At 38.0% G+C, this 18,772-nt stretch overlaps 1 protein-coding gene across 39 annotated transcripts in view; it reads right to left on the reverse strand.

Moving 5' to 3' along the window:
• Window positions 1-18,772, reverse strand: part of LOC103698924 (UDP-glucose:glycoprotein glucosyltransferase-like) — a 92,314-nt gene that overhangs the window by 50,069 nt on the left and 23,473 nt on the right. For 18 of the 39 annotated variants that reach the window (XR_016400023.1, XR_016400018.1, XR_016400019.1 and 15 more), the window contains one exon: window positions 5,395-5,890. Coding sequence is in view for 3 of the 39 variants with exons in the window: in XM_088719170.2 (XP_088575296.2) it covers window positions 10,344-10,510 (167 nt within the window). In the remaining 36 variants the exon portion in view is untranslated. The other 21 variants (XM_088719170.2, XM_088719167.2, XM_088719168.2 and 18 more) reach the window with 19 other exon arrangements.

The following is an 18,772-nucleotide window of genomic DNA, read 5'->3' on the forward strand; positions in this document are numbered from 1 at the left end:
CAACACAAGTTTGGGCCAATCTCAAAGACATCCTCAACTTTTAAAAGTTTCAAACGGATCATTCAAGTTTTCAAACTGTTCCAAATTCGTCCATCGACTTTCCGACCAGTGGATGGTGTTAGCCTGCCATTTCAATTGACAAAAATGCTCTCTCGCTCTTTTAGCCAATTGCAACATCTTTTTAGGATCTGTGTAGGTGGATGAATAATTCATATCATCCACTTAGTCAACTTTGATATATGTGCAAATGGATGAATAATTTTGATTATCCGCTCATTGCTTTGGGATCTATGCAGGCGAATGAATATTTGGAACATCCACATAGTTGCTTGGAGATCTGTGTAGGTGCATGAATATTTAGATTGCTTCGAGATTTGTGTAGGTGGATGAATAATCCGATCATCCACTGATCACTTTGGGATCTGTGCATGTGGATGAATATTCGGATCATCTATGTGGTTGCTTGGAGATCCATGCACACGAATGAATATTTAGATTGCTTGGAGATCTATGCAATTGGATAAATAATCCTGATCATCCACTGATCCCTTTGCGATCTGTGCAGCTAGATGAATAATCTTGATCATCCATTGATCATCCAGAGGTGAAAGAAAGACAAATTTTATATCAATTTATTTTTACCACCATTAAATTTGTCAGTGTTTTTTATTTAGGCAATTAGCTGCTTTGCCACTCCACGAACTAAAAATTGAAATTTTTCCCCTCCTGATCACCTATATCTATTTCAAGATCAATTGTCATTATTGCAAATATTTATGCTAGGGCAAGTTATCTAAGTCTTTGTACTTACTTTTCCCCTTTGATCCTGTTCTTTTTTCTTTTTTTATATGGTATTATTAAGTTATATATTTGCCATCAACTTTCATAAGCTGAAGGCATGGAGCATATCTAGGGTGTTCTATGATACATTAATGTCTCGATCTCCTTGTTTTGAAATTCTATATAAATTGATGTTATTCAATTAGGTTTGGTAAAAATTCATTCTTTGACATCATTTTCTTTGGCAAGCAACCACAGAGAAACGAGTGAATTTATATCATGATTGCATCAGTTAATCTTTGCAATGTTGCAACCGTCCCAAGCCTTCCCATGCCCTGCTCCCATTCTCTAAGATTAGTTGCTGGACTATGAAAACAGAACCTAGTGAAGATTTATGAATTTTTTTTAGAATGCTTTCTTAAATAGCTTATATGTACTTTTTCTCTTTTTCCCTTTTTTTTTGTGAGAATTAGGATAGGAAATCGGATTAAACTTTGAGTGAGAGTGGGACTTGAACCCAAGTCATTGATATCAACCTATGGGAGGGTATGCTCTTCAAGGGTGTGAATTCCAAGAGAGTTTAGGCCCATATCCAATTCCATGATTTTCCAGAACTGAATGGAGTAGGTAGATTGTAGTCCAAATCAATTTCTATCTAATTTTCTAGGTTAGATATTACGTTCTTTTTTCTGTATACTGCACTTTGTTTGAGATGCCTAATCAAGGAAGATGCCAAGATCCACCACTAATAAATTATGAAATTATTAGATCAAACTCTTGATATAGCTAATTGCTGATCTCGCCAATTATAGGCAGCAGGTGGTCTTAGAAGACCCTAAGGATAGCTAGTTGAGTCAATAGAGAGGTGTTGTTTATACACAGAGCCAATAAAACTGGATGATTATGTCAGGGTTCTCCAGAGAGAGATCTTGGTACAATTAATTTCAAAGTAATTTAAGTTGAAGCAGAGAGGCAGTAAAAGCAGTCAATAGAGAGGTGTTGTTTATACACAGAGCCAATAGAACTGGATGATTATGTCAGGGTTCTCCAGAGAGAGATCTTGGTACAATTATTTCAAAATAATTTAAGTTGAAGCAGAGAGGCAGTAAAAGCAGTCTCTTAAGAATGTGATAAGAAACAGAAGAAAAAAAAGGAAAACTGAATGGTTAAGCATCTTTGATAGCAATAATTCAATATTATAATTCATTTAGCCAAAATGTTCATAGGAGACAATTTCATAAAGCTCTACTTACATTATTACTAAAACCTAACAGACTTGCCGAGAGAAAAGTTAAGAAAAGAAAAGAAAGTGAAAAAGAAATAAGAAGAAGCATGGTCAATTGTGCCGATACCGGACCTCGGATCAGTTGCCCAGCGGCACGAGTCGATACAGGCCTGCGTCGTGCTGGGCTTGTACCGACACAATAAAGAAGGCGAAGGAGAGGGCAAACAGAAGAGAGGAAGAGAGAGAAGGTGGAAAGAAGAGGGTGGCAGAGGATGGCGGAGGCCAGCGGAGAGCCGACAGAGGCCGGCAACCCAGGTAGGAGGCGAAGGCTCCGAGGCCGAAAAACTTGCTGAGTCCCCTTTTTAATTTCGGGTCCCCTGTTTCGTTCGAAATAGGAATCCGGCCCCTTTTTTTATTTCGCGATTTTTAAGTGAAGTCGGCAAATCGCTTGAACCCCTTTTTAATTTCACAATTTTTAAATGAAGTCGGCAAGCGATTTCGAACGAAACAGGGAACCTAGCTTGTTTCCCGGTCACGGGCCCAGAGGTGCGTCCTGCACGGCTCGCCTACCTCCGCCGACCAGCCTCCCCCTCCCTCTCTCTTCTTCTCTCCCTCTCCCTCTCCCTCCACCCCCCGCTCGCTCTCTCTTTTCCTCTCTTTCCTTCTTTTCCTCCTCCGACAACGGATTTCGTTTTCGTTGCCAGAACCATCCCAGTCCGCCGCCAAGACGGCTTCATACGACCAGAACCGTCCGGTTCAGCCCGGTTCCGTCGACCTTGAGGAGAAGGGTGCATTATGAATTAACCAGCAAACAATTTACCAGAAAATTGGCTATGATGCATAAGCCATAAAGAAAGATGTCAAGAAGCATAGATCACCTTAAATTTTGAAAAGTGATCGGCCAATAATAACTCTTCACTAACGAGATCAATTAACCTATAAGACCCAAAATAGATGGTTAAAACATTTAAAAACAGTAACACTGCACCATCGTATCAAATACCAGACCATATAGTGTACATAGCTTAATATAATCAAACATATATTACTGAAATAGTTCCCAAATGTGATATCTAGTACCATAACAATCTAGATGAAGGTAAAAACATAACATATATTGGGGGTGGAATCGAGCCGAGCTGAGCCAAGTAGCTAGAGGCTCGAGCTCAACTCGATTCAAAATACTCAAGCTCGAAACTCAACTCGAGATCGATCGAGCCTTAATATCCAAGCTCGAACTCAATTCAATCAAAAAAAGGAACAATCGAGATCGACTCAACTCGAAACCAATATCAACCAAGCCATACTCGAGCTTGAGTTCAAGCTCGAATTTAGGCCTCGATGGTTATTAAAAAAATATAGTTAAAAGTTAGAAGTTAGGTTAGATTAAAAAATATATAAATATTATATTTTAAAATATCATATTACTAATATATTATAAATAAAATATAGAATTTTTTGGATGGATACCCTTCTAAATATCGGATTTTGCATGAATACCCTTTTAAAATTGATATTTGCATATATACCCTCGTAAAACTTTGTTATTGTTCAAATGCACTTAATATAACGATGGTTCTAACGATATTAAAAAAATATTTTTATATTAATTAAAAATAAAATAAAATTTTGAAATTACATTATTGTCCCTATCTTCTTTCTGCTATTGGGATCGCGATCGCAATCCCGTGGACGTTCGCGACTCGCAATCGCTAGCCACAAGTGGAATTGGAATCGTAAGCCGCAAGTGAGATCGCCTCTGTCCCTTCCAAGATCCCGCCCACTTCCAAACAAAACCATCATCAGAGCTCGCAGCAGCAGAAATATGTTGTCTCATTTTTTTTTCGATCCAGCAATCTACTTCTCCCACCAACATACAACATATTGGATATTTGTACTATAAGCTAGCAGCTAGCACACCCCAAAATCACAAAACCATGGGCTCCTCCAATCCCCGCTCGCCTTAATACACGAAGCCCCCGGCCATCACCCGCCCCCGTTGGTGTGACGCCGGCGCTCCGACCCCTACAGCGGCGAGGGAAAAGTTGTCCCTCCTCCCACTTTCCTCATCCATGCATATCTGCTTGCACTGGCACTCCACGCTGCAGAATGCCCTGTCACCCCTGCAACAAAAATAAAGAAAAATAAAACTTCTAAAGAGAGAGAGGGGAGTTTGTACTCCCAAAATACCCACATGGGGGCTGAGTGGGAAGATATGCTCACCTGTACATATAGATGTCCTTCCCTTCTTGGAGTCTTCTGCGGCAAAGGTAGCAGAACTCCAGAAAAGGGCTTGTGGGGAAGGAATTAGGAGGAGGGGGAATTGGAGATGGAATGGAGGAGAGAGAAGAGTTTCGGAGAACGGAGGTCTTGCTGAGGATTTGGGTGTTCTTTGAAAGTTCTTCTGGGCTTCCAAAAGAACACTCAAACCCACCATCAAACACTCTTCCCTTCTCTCCCTTCTTCGGAAGCAAGGTTAGGGGCATTTTAAAGGAAGAGGTCGTGTCTAGCGCACAAAGGCAACTCCAGTCCAAGCAAGGAAGAGGTTGGGAGCATCAGAGTTGAAGGGCATGGCATAAAGGAACGTCGGGAGCTTATCGTTCCGATGCCTCAAGCAAGGCTCATTGCCCAAATGCGAGTCCCTCCAGTCCATGAGCACCATCTTGTCTGAGTCGCGGGATCGCGATCCCGATAGCAGGAAGAAGACAGGGACAATAGTATAATTTCAAAATTTTATTTTATTTTTAATTAATATAAAAATGATTTTTCTTAATTTCATTAAAACAACAGTTATATCAAGGGCATTTGAACAATAATAGAGTTTTACGAGGGTATACACGCAAATATCAATTTTGGAAGAGTATTCATGCAAAATCCGATATTTAGAAGGGTATCCATGCAAAAAACTCTAGAATATAATATTATTAAAAATATATATACTCGTCTAGGCTCATGAGCTATTAAGTCAAGTATTTTGCTACTTGAGCTTGACTCGAAAAACTAGTTGAGCTACTCGAACTCGGTAATAGTCAAGTCGAGCTCGAGCTGCTCGGTACATTTGTACCCCTACCATACATTGGGAAGACCATTGGCTACCAAGAAACATGAATTATACATAAAGAGCAAGTAAACCAGCAAGGCTAAACATGGTTTTCCGAGTAATGGATTCAAAGACTGTATTTGAGTAAGAACTTAAGCACTATGCACATGTGCAAGTGACTATGATGAATCAAAAACAAAAAGACAATATTTTGACTGATTATTTGTCATATGACATCTTATAAGTATAGAATCATCGAGCCGAAGTGGTACTCCAGAATAGAAGAGTTAGGGCCAGTAGGTAAAGAACTAAAATATTATTTATTTTGATAAGCTTTAATCAACTGGCGTTTAATGCAAAAGAGTGTCAAAAAAAGGCATAACAAAAATGCAAAAAAGGTCACAGAAATGAGAAACCAAGGTATAAAGTACAACCACTCAAATCCCAAAGTTGATATAACCCAGTTTGTTCTCTAAGAATAAGGTGAGATATCAGAGCTAATGGTGGAGGAAGAAAACATTATAGGTAAAGATTGATATCTTCAATATTGATTAAAGCACCATTCAAAACCATTAATGACTTGCCAAGAGGAACCATTTGCTGATTCACAAGTATTTCATCCTTAACAGAATCATTAAGCTGCATATAGCTTAAGCATATGTTAGCTGACAGAAATAACAAAGATATCATATATGCCTACAAATTTAACGAGTGTCTAACAGAAGCTTGTACCTTCATGCAAGATAATGAAGAAACTATACTAGGAAAATTTTGATTGATTTCTTGCATTGACTGTAGAGGGTCTGATGCATGCACTATCCTTTGTGCTGTTTGATGTCCTACATCTGCAGAAAAGATAACCAAACTGGTTAAAAGTGGGCATAAAAGATCTTCAACTAAAATTCAAACTGACCAAGCACAGATGACATGCTGTATACAGCTATTATCATGCACCAATCATCACAACCAATACCCTTCAATTCCCAAACTTCCAGCGTGTCTGATATTGTTGATGATAATAAATAATCCCTGAAAGCCATTACTCAGCAGTCACCTCTGGCTTGCGTTCCTGCAGTTGCAAAGGCAAAGTAAAACAGAATGTAGGAATAGAATAAATTACAAGGTTAAGTCTAATCTATGCGAGGCTTTGAAAACAAACCAAGATTTTGGAAAATATAAATCCTCTAACTTCTTGACTGAGATCCTCAGTCCTAGGATCTTCTACAGTAACACCTGCAATACAGACATAAAGGAAGCAAGATTTTCAAAAAAATAATAAGAATACAAAAGAAAAAGCTCCATTTCTTAATGGTTGGCATGATAATAGCCAGTGTTGTCAAACGAGTGTGCATGCATGTGCTAAGGCCCACGTCTGTGCATGTCGTCTATACGGACCATACACAATACATACATACACACATATACATATGCATACATATATACAGTGATACATACATACACATGTACGTACGTACATATCTGCATATGCACAAAGGCCCACATGCAGGCATAAGCACACCTATCAAATAATGCATGCATGCATGGACCTCTTTCAGATGCATTAGTTGCAAGGCACAGGATTCAAAGTCTCAAGCCGGTCAGTCTGGTGATAGAGATACCACTTCCCACAGGGCAGAGCTTCACCTAAATGTCACAGCAAAGACAGCGGGTTCCAGTGGGCTATCAATGGTGTTTGGCTGACCAAAAATCAAGACTGTTAACAATTTTTGAGCAATAAACTAAAGAGTAAAAGTGGCATTTCCAAAATTATTCTAAATATATGTTCTTCATTCTATAAGATAAAATTAATTTTTTGCAAAATAATTCTCAAAAGTTAATCACCGATTACACACCTGCAACTTCTAGGCCATTAGATCATTTCAAAATATTTAAGCAGCATAAAACAGAATTAAACAACTAGGGGAAACCATTCAATTAGAGATTGTTTATTCTGTGGCTTTGTTAATGGCAGCTTTTAGGCTTAAATAATAACAATTTAACATAGACTATGATCAGATTTTAATAAGAGATGCTACAGCATTTAAATTTCTAGTGTCATCTCTGAAATTGCCATCACTTTGGTGAATTAAAGCTTCACATACACCACTTCATATTGACACCCATTAGTGTACTTATTCCATAATATATATTATGACTTCAATGGAAGTACAGCATTTTGGCTAGTTCGTTGAAATCAAAATTCTACTGTGACTTATGGGTGAATTAAAAAGTATATTTAACAAAAGCAACACAACCATTCCAAATAAAGCGAGAAAAGAAATGATAGAGTACAAATGTAATAGGCAACAAGGTCAAGGCACTATTTCTTGAGAGTTTTCCAAAAACTTAAGCACAACATATACGAGAAGTGAGCAATCCAACGACATCAGCTAAAATGTAATCCAAATGAAAGCCTAACCACAAAAAAAAATTGATTGGTCTAAAGTGGCACATCAGTTGGAGTAGCAGGTTGAACTGATGCATAAAAGAGTGCAAATTAAAGTATATCTATCATCAAGTCTGCAAACAGATATACAAGAAAAAACCTATGAAACTTCAATGTCATAAAAAAAGTCAGTTGTTGCTAATTTTGGATACCACTGATAAGGAAGGAAAAAGCCAGCATTTGAAAATTAGGCATATAGCATTTTACTGAAAGTCCTGAAATGACCTTTCTTTACTGTGCTATCATCCATAGCTTTGTACTCCATGCTCTTCAAAGCAAGTTCCACACCATACCCAACCCTACTACATCCAAAGAACCAACAGCACTACAATAGCTGCTCGCTGCTTGACATCCAGAAGGCAACACAGGTCTGACTACGTATTTAATTTTTTCTTAAGAACAACAGAAAACACATTTAAACAAGAAATAAAAAGAACAGGGCAGCAAAGTTCTGACAGTGAATCTAGAAAGAGAGTAAATATAATGGCTAAGAGCAGACAAACTGAAAAAAGTTACCAACATAATAAAGGAAACTGTATGTTAAGTTGTTTTCATTTAGTAAGAATGAGATGACTAATAAAAAATAAGTTTCAAGTCCACATAATGGCAAATCTGAAGGTTGGGCCTCAAACTAATAGAATGCCGTAATTATTATACTAAAAAGGCATTGCAAGACATGATATATGATATCTATGAGTAAACAAAAGGAGAACAAATAGAAAGTAAAAATGAACATTTTGAGTCAGTACAACCCAGTAACAGGCAGAACCAGCTGGTGCTGGTCCTGTCCTAGTTGGTACCGGTCAGCATAGAATCGTACCAACCAGGTTGCAACTTCTTCACAAAGACCCAGGTACCAAGGGCATCCCAGGTACAGGTACCTCACTGGTCCAATCCAGGAAGCCTGGCTTGCTTCCTTGGTCCAGGCTTTGACTACCCATTTCAGCTCAAACATTGATTTCATGTCCTCGATCAAACATGCATCAAAAGTTTCCCTCCACCCCTATCTCTTCCCCATCAGTACTTCTTTCCCTCTCTATTTCCCATAAATTTCTGTGAGTTAGTCATCCTATGCAGTCACTCCAACCAAACAAACATCAAAACTTTCATATAATCAAGTAATTGTAAATCTTCCATGATAACACTAGATGTGTTACATTTCATTAAAATTTGACGTAGAAAACTAACGAGCATGTTAAGGACACATCAATGGAACAACCAGTGAGTTTAAATTTTATAGAGTGATCATATCTCATGCAAGGAAAGAGATTGGTTTTGCAGTTTTTTCTTAACAATGTGTATGTGCCAACATTGTTAATTGCAATATGCCATCTTATTCTAACTGAGACAGGAATGTGTTCACTGTTGTTCATATAAAATAAATAATGGCCATTAGTTAATACCTTTTTTTGTTGCTTCCACCAAGGTAACATGAAACTCTTTAAAGAATTCTGGTCCAAGAGCTCCATATAGAATAGCAACTGGACTGGCAATACTTGAACCAAAATATATGTGATCAAAATCAAAAAGTTCAGCCTATTCAGCAGATCCCACAGCTCTGAAGAAATCCAAATAAACATATAACCTCCCTATATAACAAGGAAGCAAAAAAGATCAACAAGAGTTGCAATAACAGAAATGGAAATACAACAACGACACAAGAAAAGTGGATATGACTTACAGTTTGGCTGAAGTGTCAAGCCATGAAAGAAGTTCAGTAACATTGAACAGTAGTCCACTACCGGTATGTACCCAGAAGCAACTTCCTTCAGGGCTTCTCAGGTTTCTGCTTATGAGAAAAGGCTCTGCCTTGACTCTTGAAATTGGCTCTGACAAGTCTCCCATAACATGTTCTGAGTTGGTTTCATCGTCAGAAGGATAAGAAGATAAAGAATCCTCCGCCAACTGCCAGTAGAGCACTAGTGTAGGAGATGCTAACCGAAGCATAAGAGAAAATTCAAAAACTGATCCCAAGGGTTCACTTAGAAAAAAGCGCCCATCATGCACAATTTTGTGAATGCAGCATTTGGCTGTCAAACAATCTGAGCCTTTATCTGGTTCTAACCAGAGATCAGTAAACTCCCAAAACAGGTTTTCCATTCTTCAGAGAGCAATTCTCTGTTAAAATATGTTGTAACAATTCTTTAGTAACCTATCAAACTGAAGTGCTCCTTAACCAAAGAAGGTATAAACTTAAAAAACAAATAATAAGCAAAATAATACATCAATGCCAACAATGCATCAAACACAAAAATTATCATGCAAGAGAACAACACAGTCACTGATTTCTCAGTTACTCATACCTTTACTTACCACCAACAGCCAGTTCTTGGCTAGGGCAAGCATCCAGATTCCATCAGGCAAGCCTACTTTTGAATTTCTTTGGAATTTCATTTGTTCAGGAAGGGGAAAAGAAAATCTTAGTCCCCTACTTTTTCATAAGTTAACTATTGCACTCGTACCAGCAGATTTCCCAAGTATTCCCAAGTCTTCCTCCTAAAACATCAATAGAGGATCAAATAAAAGCAGCATATGAATTTTATAACTAAATAATGGAGGGCAGGGCCGGCAGGCCAATCGCTCCCTAATAACAAAAGAAGATCAAGTATGTTCATATCCAGCGAGCTCCAATCCTTTCTTCCAAATAAAAAATCAACAAGATCTTGACAATGTCATGAATTCCATTATTTAGCGAAAAAAGAACAAAGAATAGATCAAAGTAACATTCAAGATTTACACATCTAATTAGATACCTCACTTTCCAATTACGAAATTTCATTGTGCATATTATATGCAAAAGGAATCCAGAAAAGTAACGCGTCAATGTAAAAAAGATTCAAGAAGAAGGCTACCCGGCTTCCAACAGCAACGGAGTGCCGGTCCACTTAGCCCGGAGCGAAACCTGGACGTTCTTCAGCCGACGGTTCTCGGCAAAGCACAAGTCTCCGGCGAAGCTCAGGACGAGGAGGAGAGAGATCAAGAACGCCACAGAAACCCTAGATCGGCGACGGAGCTCCATTGGCTGGACGAATCTTGGGAAAGAAAAGCTCCCACACGCTTGGAGAAATCCGATCCTAGCTTCGATGTAAGGTAGATCTCATCGAGGTTTCTTCGCGAGAAAACAATCGAAATCTAGGGTTACAGATTTTATATCCTTCCGTCTCCACCGACCGGAGGGCGTGAGAGAGAAAGGATCCAACGCCCTGGTGGACTTGAGCGGTGGCCTCAGCGAAGGTGAACGCCATACGAGCAGCGAGGGTAATATAACCAATCAAGTTATTTTCACAAATTCGAGACTCGGGGGACAATCCGGTTCATAATTGCTTTTAGGTAACATCCGGTGCGGGATAAGACAATCCGGTTTATCTGATCCATTTGGATGTTGATACCTCGATTTGGGACTCGGGAGGTTCGCTTTCTTTTCTCGCTTTTAAGCCAATTGGAAAGCTGAAATGGTTCGCATGCTTCATGAACCGTCAAGATCGCATGACGATACGTAGAAACCCGCAGTATAGCATTCTAACGCGTCCCATTTCTAGATAATCGATCATAACGGTCATTATTTTTTATATTTCCGTAATTAGACATGTAATGTAATACAAGGGATCCAAAATTGCTATTGCAGTCAGTATAAAATTAAAACAATTAAAAACTATTATTTTGAAGTTTTAAACGATGCCACGAGTGAGATGCCATGGCTGGGAGAAGCCAACTAGTTCGATAATGATAATTTATGTAAACAAGAGCAGAGTTATACACTTGAGTGTGTATAAATATTTCTGATTATTCTTTCTAAAAAAATCAAGATTATGTGTATACAAGGCAGGTAAATATGTATCTTTAGAAACTAGATCGCATCGTTAGTTACATAGATTTTTGGTAATTTTGAATTATTATTTTTCATAGATGGACCAAAATCTGGACTTTGGATTAAGCTAGGTTATGGGACATCTAAACACTAGATGCATGATTCTAATTTCACCAAACCAAAATTCTTGAAAAAGTCCCTTAAGAATGGGTGAAGCTCAAAGTTACCACCCTAGCCCTCTTTAATTGATAGCTGCAAATATCTCACGACCTAGCGGCATCAAAGGAGACGGCCGAGAAGATGGGTGTTGGGGGCCTGCCACGATAGGGGGTGAATGATGAAAGGAAGCAAAAAAGAAACAAAATCTTGCATTAAAACCTATGAAATCTTTGAGGAACACTAAATAAAAGATCGTGTGAAAAAATTATCATTTTTTTTGCCAAGAAAGTGGGACAAGAAGAGTGAAATTGAGCCGTAGATCAAGAAAGAAAATGGCAACAAGATCATATAGACGTAGTGTGCCGTTCAATTTTATCAGGTGTCTCCAAAAAGATATAAACGTAGATTGGAATTGAGAAGAGCTAGGGTTTGATAGGTTACTAGCTTCCAAGAAGAAAGAAACTCCTAAGCTTTTGAGAGGACTCCAATTTGGGTGTAACGGCAGCCACCATGGATGGATTCGAGAAAAAGGAGCAAAGAAGAAGGCGACGACGAGAAAGCACTCTTTCTGTAGGATTCTAATTTCAAAAGGTTAAGAGAAAATTTTTTCAAGCTTCCCAAATTGTGCTTTAGTTATGCACAGGTTTCCAAAACTATATTAAAGTCCATGGTGGGTCATTTGCAAATAACCCGTTGTCTTAGGGAAACTACCTTAATATTACAGGGCTTGTTTGCAAGGAACTGCTCTTAATAAAAAAAAATGAGAAATATATAATAATATTATTTCTATAGGAAGTTATTTGCAGTGATGTGATGTGGTCTTTTCAACTAATCTCAACAAATAATTTGCCAAATTTTAATTTAAAACTAGAGATGGATTATTTGTGAGCAGCCTTCATAATAATTATATAATATTAGAGTTGCAAGGGGGTTCTTGGTAATTTTGGATTAAGCAATACAAGCTAGTAAATCATGCCCCGACATTAGCTTAACTTTATTACTGGAACCCTTCTACCTATTGCTTATTAGTACGGATACAAGACTTTGATTACCCTCTTGTCTCTCTTTGTTTTAGGCATTCTCTTCGACATAATCTCTCTAAGTTATATCTCATGTATTCTCTATATTTTTGGATGTTTTCTGCAACTAATGTTATTCGTGGAGGTTTTCTTTTCTTCTATCAAACGTTTTATCAAATAAAATGTGAATTTTGTTCATTTTCATCTCAATTTCTTTTTACCTCTTTTAAATTCGTCTTTTTATTCAGGCAATTAACTGCTCTATCAATCCATAAACTAAAAAATAGAATTTTCCCCTCTTCTTATCACCTCTCTATTTCAAGTTCCATTGCCATTCTTGCAATGCTGGAGCAGGTTATCTAATTCTTTACACTTACTAACTTCTCCCCTTTGCTCCTTTTCTTCTCTCTTTTTTTTTGTTGATTTAGTATTATTAAGTTATACATTTTCCATCAACTTTCTAACCTGAAGGCATGGAACATATCTGAGGTGTTCTGTATTGCATTAATGTCTCGATCTCCTTGTTTTGAACTTCTATATAAATTGATGTTGTACAATTTGGTTTGGTAAAAATTTATTCTTTTGACATCATTTTCTTTGGTAAGCAGCCATAAAGAGACAGGTGAATATATATCATAATTGCATTAGTTAATCTTGGCGATGCTACAGTAGTTCCCAGCCTTCCCACGCCCTGCTCTCATTCTCCAGGATTGGTTGCTAGACTACGGAAACAGAACCAAGTGAAGATTTATGAATTTTTTTTAGAAGGCTTTTTTAAATAGCTTATATGAACTTGTTCTCTTTTTCCTTTTTTTTTTGAGAATTAGGACAGAAAATCCGATTAAAGTTTGGGCGAGGGTGGGACCAGAACCCAACCCATCCGATGACTTTGCTAACTCTATTGGAGGGTATGCTCTTGGAGGGTGTGAAATGCAGGAGAGTTTAGACCCATATCCAATTCCATTACTTTCCAAAACTGAATTTGAGTAGGTGGGTTGTAGTCCAGACATTCTTATAATGCTAATAAGTGTCTCGAGATGTGATTCCAAGGGACACAATAAATTGCCCGATATAAATCTGCTATTGTTTAACCTGATAGAGTTGCTGGCAATAAAGATAGAGAAAGGTTCATTATATAATTTCTATTTGTTTCCTTAGTCAACTATTAAGTTATTTTTTCTATGTGCTGTGTTTTGTTTGAGCTTCCTAATCAAGGAAGATGCCAAGATCCACCTCTGATAAACTATGAAATTATTAGATCAAACTCTTGATATAGCTACTAGCTGATAATAGTTCTTCCAAAGACTTCCATCCATCGGGGTAAGGAACTGACCAGGGTTTTGTAATGTTTATGCCTTGTGATTTTATATCTGATCTTGTCATACGACTTTGTTTTAGCAAATCATTTATCTTAGAAATGTTATATGTAAAACCTGTCGGATCAAATCCCTTGGCTTCATTTTCAATTCACAACCTTCTTATGCATCTTTAAATTCTTTAGGTGAAAGTATTATTATACATAATATTGATAAGAGACTCAAGATGGTAGATAATTATTTTGAAAATCTTTCTCTAGAGGGAAGAACAAACAAGAAGTCATCCAAAATCACCGATCCATTCAATGCGAATTGTAGGCTTCCACCCAATTGTTGGTATATAATTGCCAGTCATAGCTTAAAGCAAGATTTTCTTGGAACGACGTAAATTTGAGCTGTTAAGGATAAAGCTCAGATTGTCGTTCTTCTCCTGTTTGAGTAAACAACCAATACCTTTCAAGTTTCAAGAACTGCTTGATTCTCTCTCTCTCAGTCATTCCCTCTAACATAAAAAGTGTGGTTGCATATCTCTGTCTAACATTAAACTATGTTATTTATGAAAGTAATTTTGTTACAGCATAATAAATATATACTGCCAACCCATCGAAAATATGCCAGCAGTGAGAATCAAGGGTTGATAGCAGCAGTGAACTTCGACGGCAGTAGGTCTGTGGATCAGGGACCATCTCGGTAGAATGATAGCATCAGTAGGGCGGCGTACGTCAGGACTTACAGTGGTTGGGGCAGAGCTGCAAGCAGCCTGGGAGGGTATATCCTATGCGAGGCAAGTACTTGGGGCCGAGCGGGTGTACCTCGAGGGTGATTCATCTGTGGTGATCGACTGGATTCGGAAGGTGGATCGGTTTGGGGATAGTCATCCCCTCATCCGAAAGTCTCGCAGGATGACTCAGATGATGGCTGATTTTCAAGCGGTACATGTGTTCAAGGAGGCGAACCGGGCAGCAGACTGGGTCGCCTCCTTTGTCGCCCGGCATTCCGGTGGTTTTCTTTGGACGTCTGCATCAGACGCCCCCCCTATTTGTACTTTTTACTTTCCTATGATCTGGAGGGCTGTACTTACGTTCGATCTTTATGAGATGAGTAGCCGTTTTTACCAAAAAAAAAAAACAAAGAAAAAAAAAGAATCAAGGGTTGATAGGTTTCACTTGGTTGAGGGAAGCAAAGTGATTGGATTATAAATGGAGAAAACCATCTTTATCTCCATATCTCCTTATGCTCCCCATTAATTACGATATTACATTATAAGACATCAGCACTCCATATCGACTAGTATATAGATCGTAGAGATTCCAGATCTCTGTTCATCCTTTCAATTACTTCTGGACCTTCTAGAAATTCTTTAAACCATTTTGGAGATAGTTTTGGAGTCCTTTCTTGTGTCTCAAAATTCATATGATAGAGCCCAAACCTTTGAGTATAGCCATATAGCCACCCAAAATTGTCTGAGGAGAGACTATATGAAGTAGCCCTTTACATCATCTCCTTGCCAGCAACCACACAAACATATATCAAATTATTTTGCATATATACTTAAAATAAAATAATTACTTAAAATAAAATAATTCTCTACGTATATGACATTTAGAAAGTAACTTATAGCTTTATAATCTCTATGTAAAATAAAAAAAAAATCCTTAAACAAATGGTTGTCTTATTGGTGCGAGATGCTAGAGTTCTAAAAGCTTTATATTATTATTTAAAGCTCGCATTACATAAGATTATTCTTGTTCTCCTAGTCTGATTAATTCTATTGCACAAGAAATGTGTTGTTGTTCTGCTGTTCTTACCGGAGTTGCAACTGGAATGCCATTTCTTTCTGAAGTGCTGATCACAAATGCAGTTGACTCTATTGCCAATCAAGTTATTTTTACAAATTCGAGACTCAAGGGACCGTCCAATCGGTGGACCTGTTGCTCAGGTAATAAGCTTCATCATGTCTCTAATCGCTGGAGGGAATATCTGGTGCGAGATAAGACAATCTGGTTTATATGAGCCGTTGGATGTTGATACCTCGATTTGGGTGTTTGCTTTCTTTTCTCGCTTTTGAGCCAATCGGAAGGCTGAAATGATTCGCATGCTTTGTGAACGGTCAAATCGGATGACAATATGTGGAGATCCGCGGTATCGCGTTGGCATGTAGAATCGCACCCATTTCTAGATAATCGATCATAACGGTCATTATTTTTTAAATTTTCGTTATTAGACATATGATGTAATGCATGGGATACAAAATTGCTATGGCAGTCACTATAAAATTAAAACAATTAATAACCATTATTTTGAAGTTTTAAACGATACTACTGCTGAGATGCCATGATAGGGAGAAGCCAAGTAATTTGATAATGATAATTTTTTGAATACAATATCAGAGTTGTACAATTGAGTGCGTATAAATATTTATCATTATTCTTTCTAAAAGAACTAAGATTATGTGCATTCCCCTCTCTATTTTATCAAACCAGTGTGTATAATATTTTGAAGTTTAAACCATGTGATAGTTTCAAGTGGATTTATTATTCGATGGATCTATGAGTTAAAAATAAGAAAAGAAAAAGCAAAAGTCTGTTTGATACTTCGATGGATCATTATGATATAACCATAGCAGCGTTTAGAAAATTCTAAATGCAAAGGCAACATTATAAATATAGGGTTTTCTTTTGAAAATAGTACATACAGTCGCATACAGTCGTCAAATTGAACAAAAGTATGTTTGAGCAAGACCAACATTATAAATTCCTAGCATGACTCTTGGAAGAAGAATTAGCAATTAAATATATTGTAAGTGACATTTTTTTTTAAATACAAAAATAAATTTCTAAATCTTAGTTAAAGGTTGAATTGTCACATCCAGTTAAAAAAAATATAGGGTTTCTCTTCTAAATAGTATATATAGTCACATCCAATCGTCAAATTGAACAAAGACTAACCGGATGAATTTGTACTTTAAGTAATCAATGTATTTTAAGTGAGGTTTTTTTTAAAAAATAATTTTGTAAACCATAGTTAAAGGTTGAGTTGCCACATGGCCCGCACCAAGTCATCAGAGCTATAGGGCTCGTTTGGTTCACAGAAAAAGAAAGGAAAAAAATATGGTCAACAAAAAAGTAATAAGATGCCTCTTGTTTGGTTAGGGTTTTCAAACGAGAGAGATGGAAAAGTTGTATTCCCATGGAAATATGATTCTCACATTTCATGAGAAAGTATTTCCCATGAGAAACATAGAAAAGTTACTTTTCCATGAGGCGGGACTCACTCCATCTTTATTTTTTCCCAAAAAGGCCTTAGCATTAAAGACCTAATTTTTATTAAAAGTATAATAGAAATTATACATAACTTTCTCAAAAAAAACACTCTAAAAATCTGTCACTTTTCCATTTTAACCAAATATACCAAAAGTACATTCCTAGGTATTCTTTTCCTAAGAATCTTCTTTTCAGGAACCATATTCCTAAGAGGAAAATGCTTCCCGCTAACCAAACGAGCTCATAGTTCTCTCTTACATTTTCCAACCCAGAGCTCACCCAAGCCACACTGAGTTGTCATCAACTCAGGCGTTTATGCATTGTATTTTTGTGTGCATACATGCGTACCAAGTTTCCTACTCCCAATTAATGTTAATCTGGTCAATACCTTGATTCTCTGATCTCAAAGGCGTTTGTGATCGCAATCACCGCTGTCAAATGCGCGGACCAATGAGACCCCAGCTAACCATCATAGCATAGTTGACACGTTCAATCGGGCATACTTATTTTTACAATGAGAAACATGGAAGTTTTCATCTAAGTTATTTCATACTTATATAAATTTTAGGATGGCAATTTAGATTTTTTTTTAATCCATGAACTTTTCTCTCCTTGTTTGAGTGCAAAATAAAGTGTAAAAATAACAATAATCCAGGAAATTCTTAAGTTAGAGAAGATTAGTTCTAAATTAAAAAAATGGATACAGAAAATTTCAACTCAAGAAGGAAGACTTGTAATCTAATAGAATTCTAGAAGATCAGTTGGAAATATAAAGCGAGCAGGTAGCAAGCTTTTCGTAAAGACACGGTTAGCAAAGAACCCGTGTTGCCAGGGCTGATATCTGGCCCCGTCAAACCCCAAAAGTTTTCCACGTGGTGGAGTTCATGAGGCCCCACACCCCACCGTAATAGACCGGGTAAAGAATAAGCAAGTTGCCACTGAGGTGGTAGCCTAGTGGGAGCGTGGCCTTACTTCCAACCAAGTGGTTCCGAGTTCGAAATGCACGGGCGTCGATTAAATTGTAAAGACCGGATACTCCCTGCTCGGACATGGGATTTGGAAGGGCGTATCGCTCTGCTAGTAGCCTCGGTGGTGCCAGGTGTGACGTACTCACACGTGGTATTCGTGCCGAAGCCTACAGGGGTAACCGAGCCAGGCCCATGGGTGGGGAGGGTATGAGTAAAACCGGCCGGGGTGCCCAACACACGGTCATTTCTGCCCGCATCGAACATTCTCCTAGCGAGATGGGGGCCCAGTGGGGGCTGCTATGCGGGGGTGGGCTTGTCCCTTCCTCCCCTTTTTTCAAGCAAAAAAAAAAAGAATAAGCAAGTCATGACATGCAAGCGAGAAGTGGAAGCAGATGGTGCACTTAAAGAGTTTATATGCACTTTTTCTCCTTTTCGCTTTTTTTTTTTGAAAATTAGGATAGGAAACCAAATTAATGTTTGGGTGAGGATGGGACCTGAACCCAAGTCATCGATATCAACCTCCAATAACATTACTGACTCTAAAGGAGGGCTGCCCCTCTCCAAGGGTGGTGGGGAGAGGGCACGACTGCTGTCGGTGGAGGCCTTACAGGCGATTCGGTCAGATAGACCTTTGACAACTCGGGATATTTGGGGCTCATCTGCTCGTAGAGCGTCTCATTTGGTGTTTTTCACTTGGGAGCTCCCATCCCCGAGTTTCCTCAAGGTTGATGAATGCGTCCTGAAGGGA

Source organism: Phoenix dactylifera, chromosome 3 (assembly GCF_051530095.1).
Source record: "Phoenix dactylifera cultivar Ajwa chromosome 3, Ajwa_hap1_PhDact_Kaust_v1.1, whole genome shotgun sequence".
Lineage (NCBI taxonomy): Eukaryota > Viridiplantae > Streptophyta > Magnoliopsida > Arecales > Arecaceae > Phoenix > Phoenix dactylifera.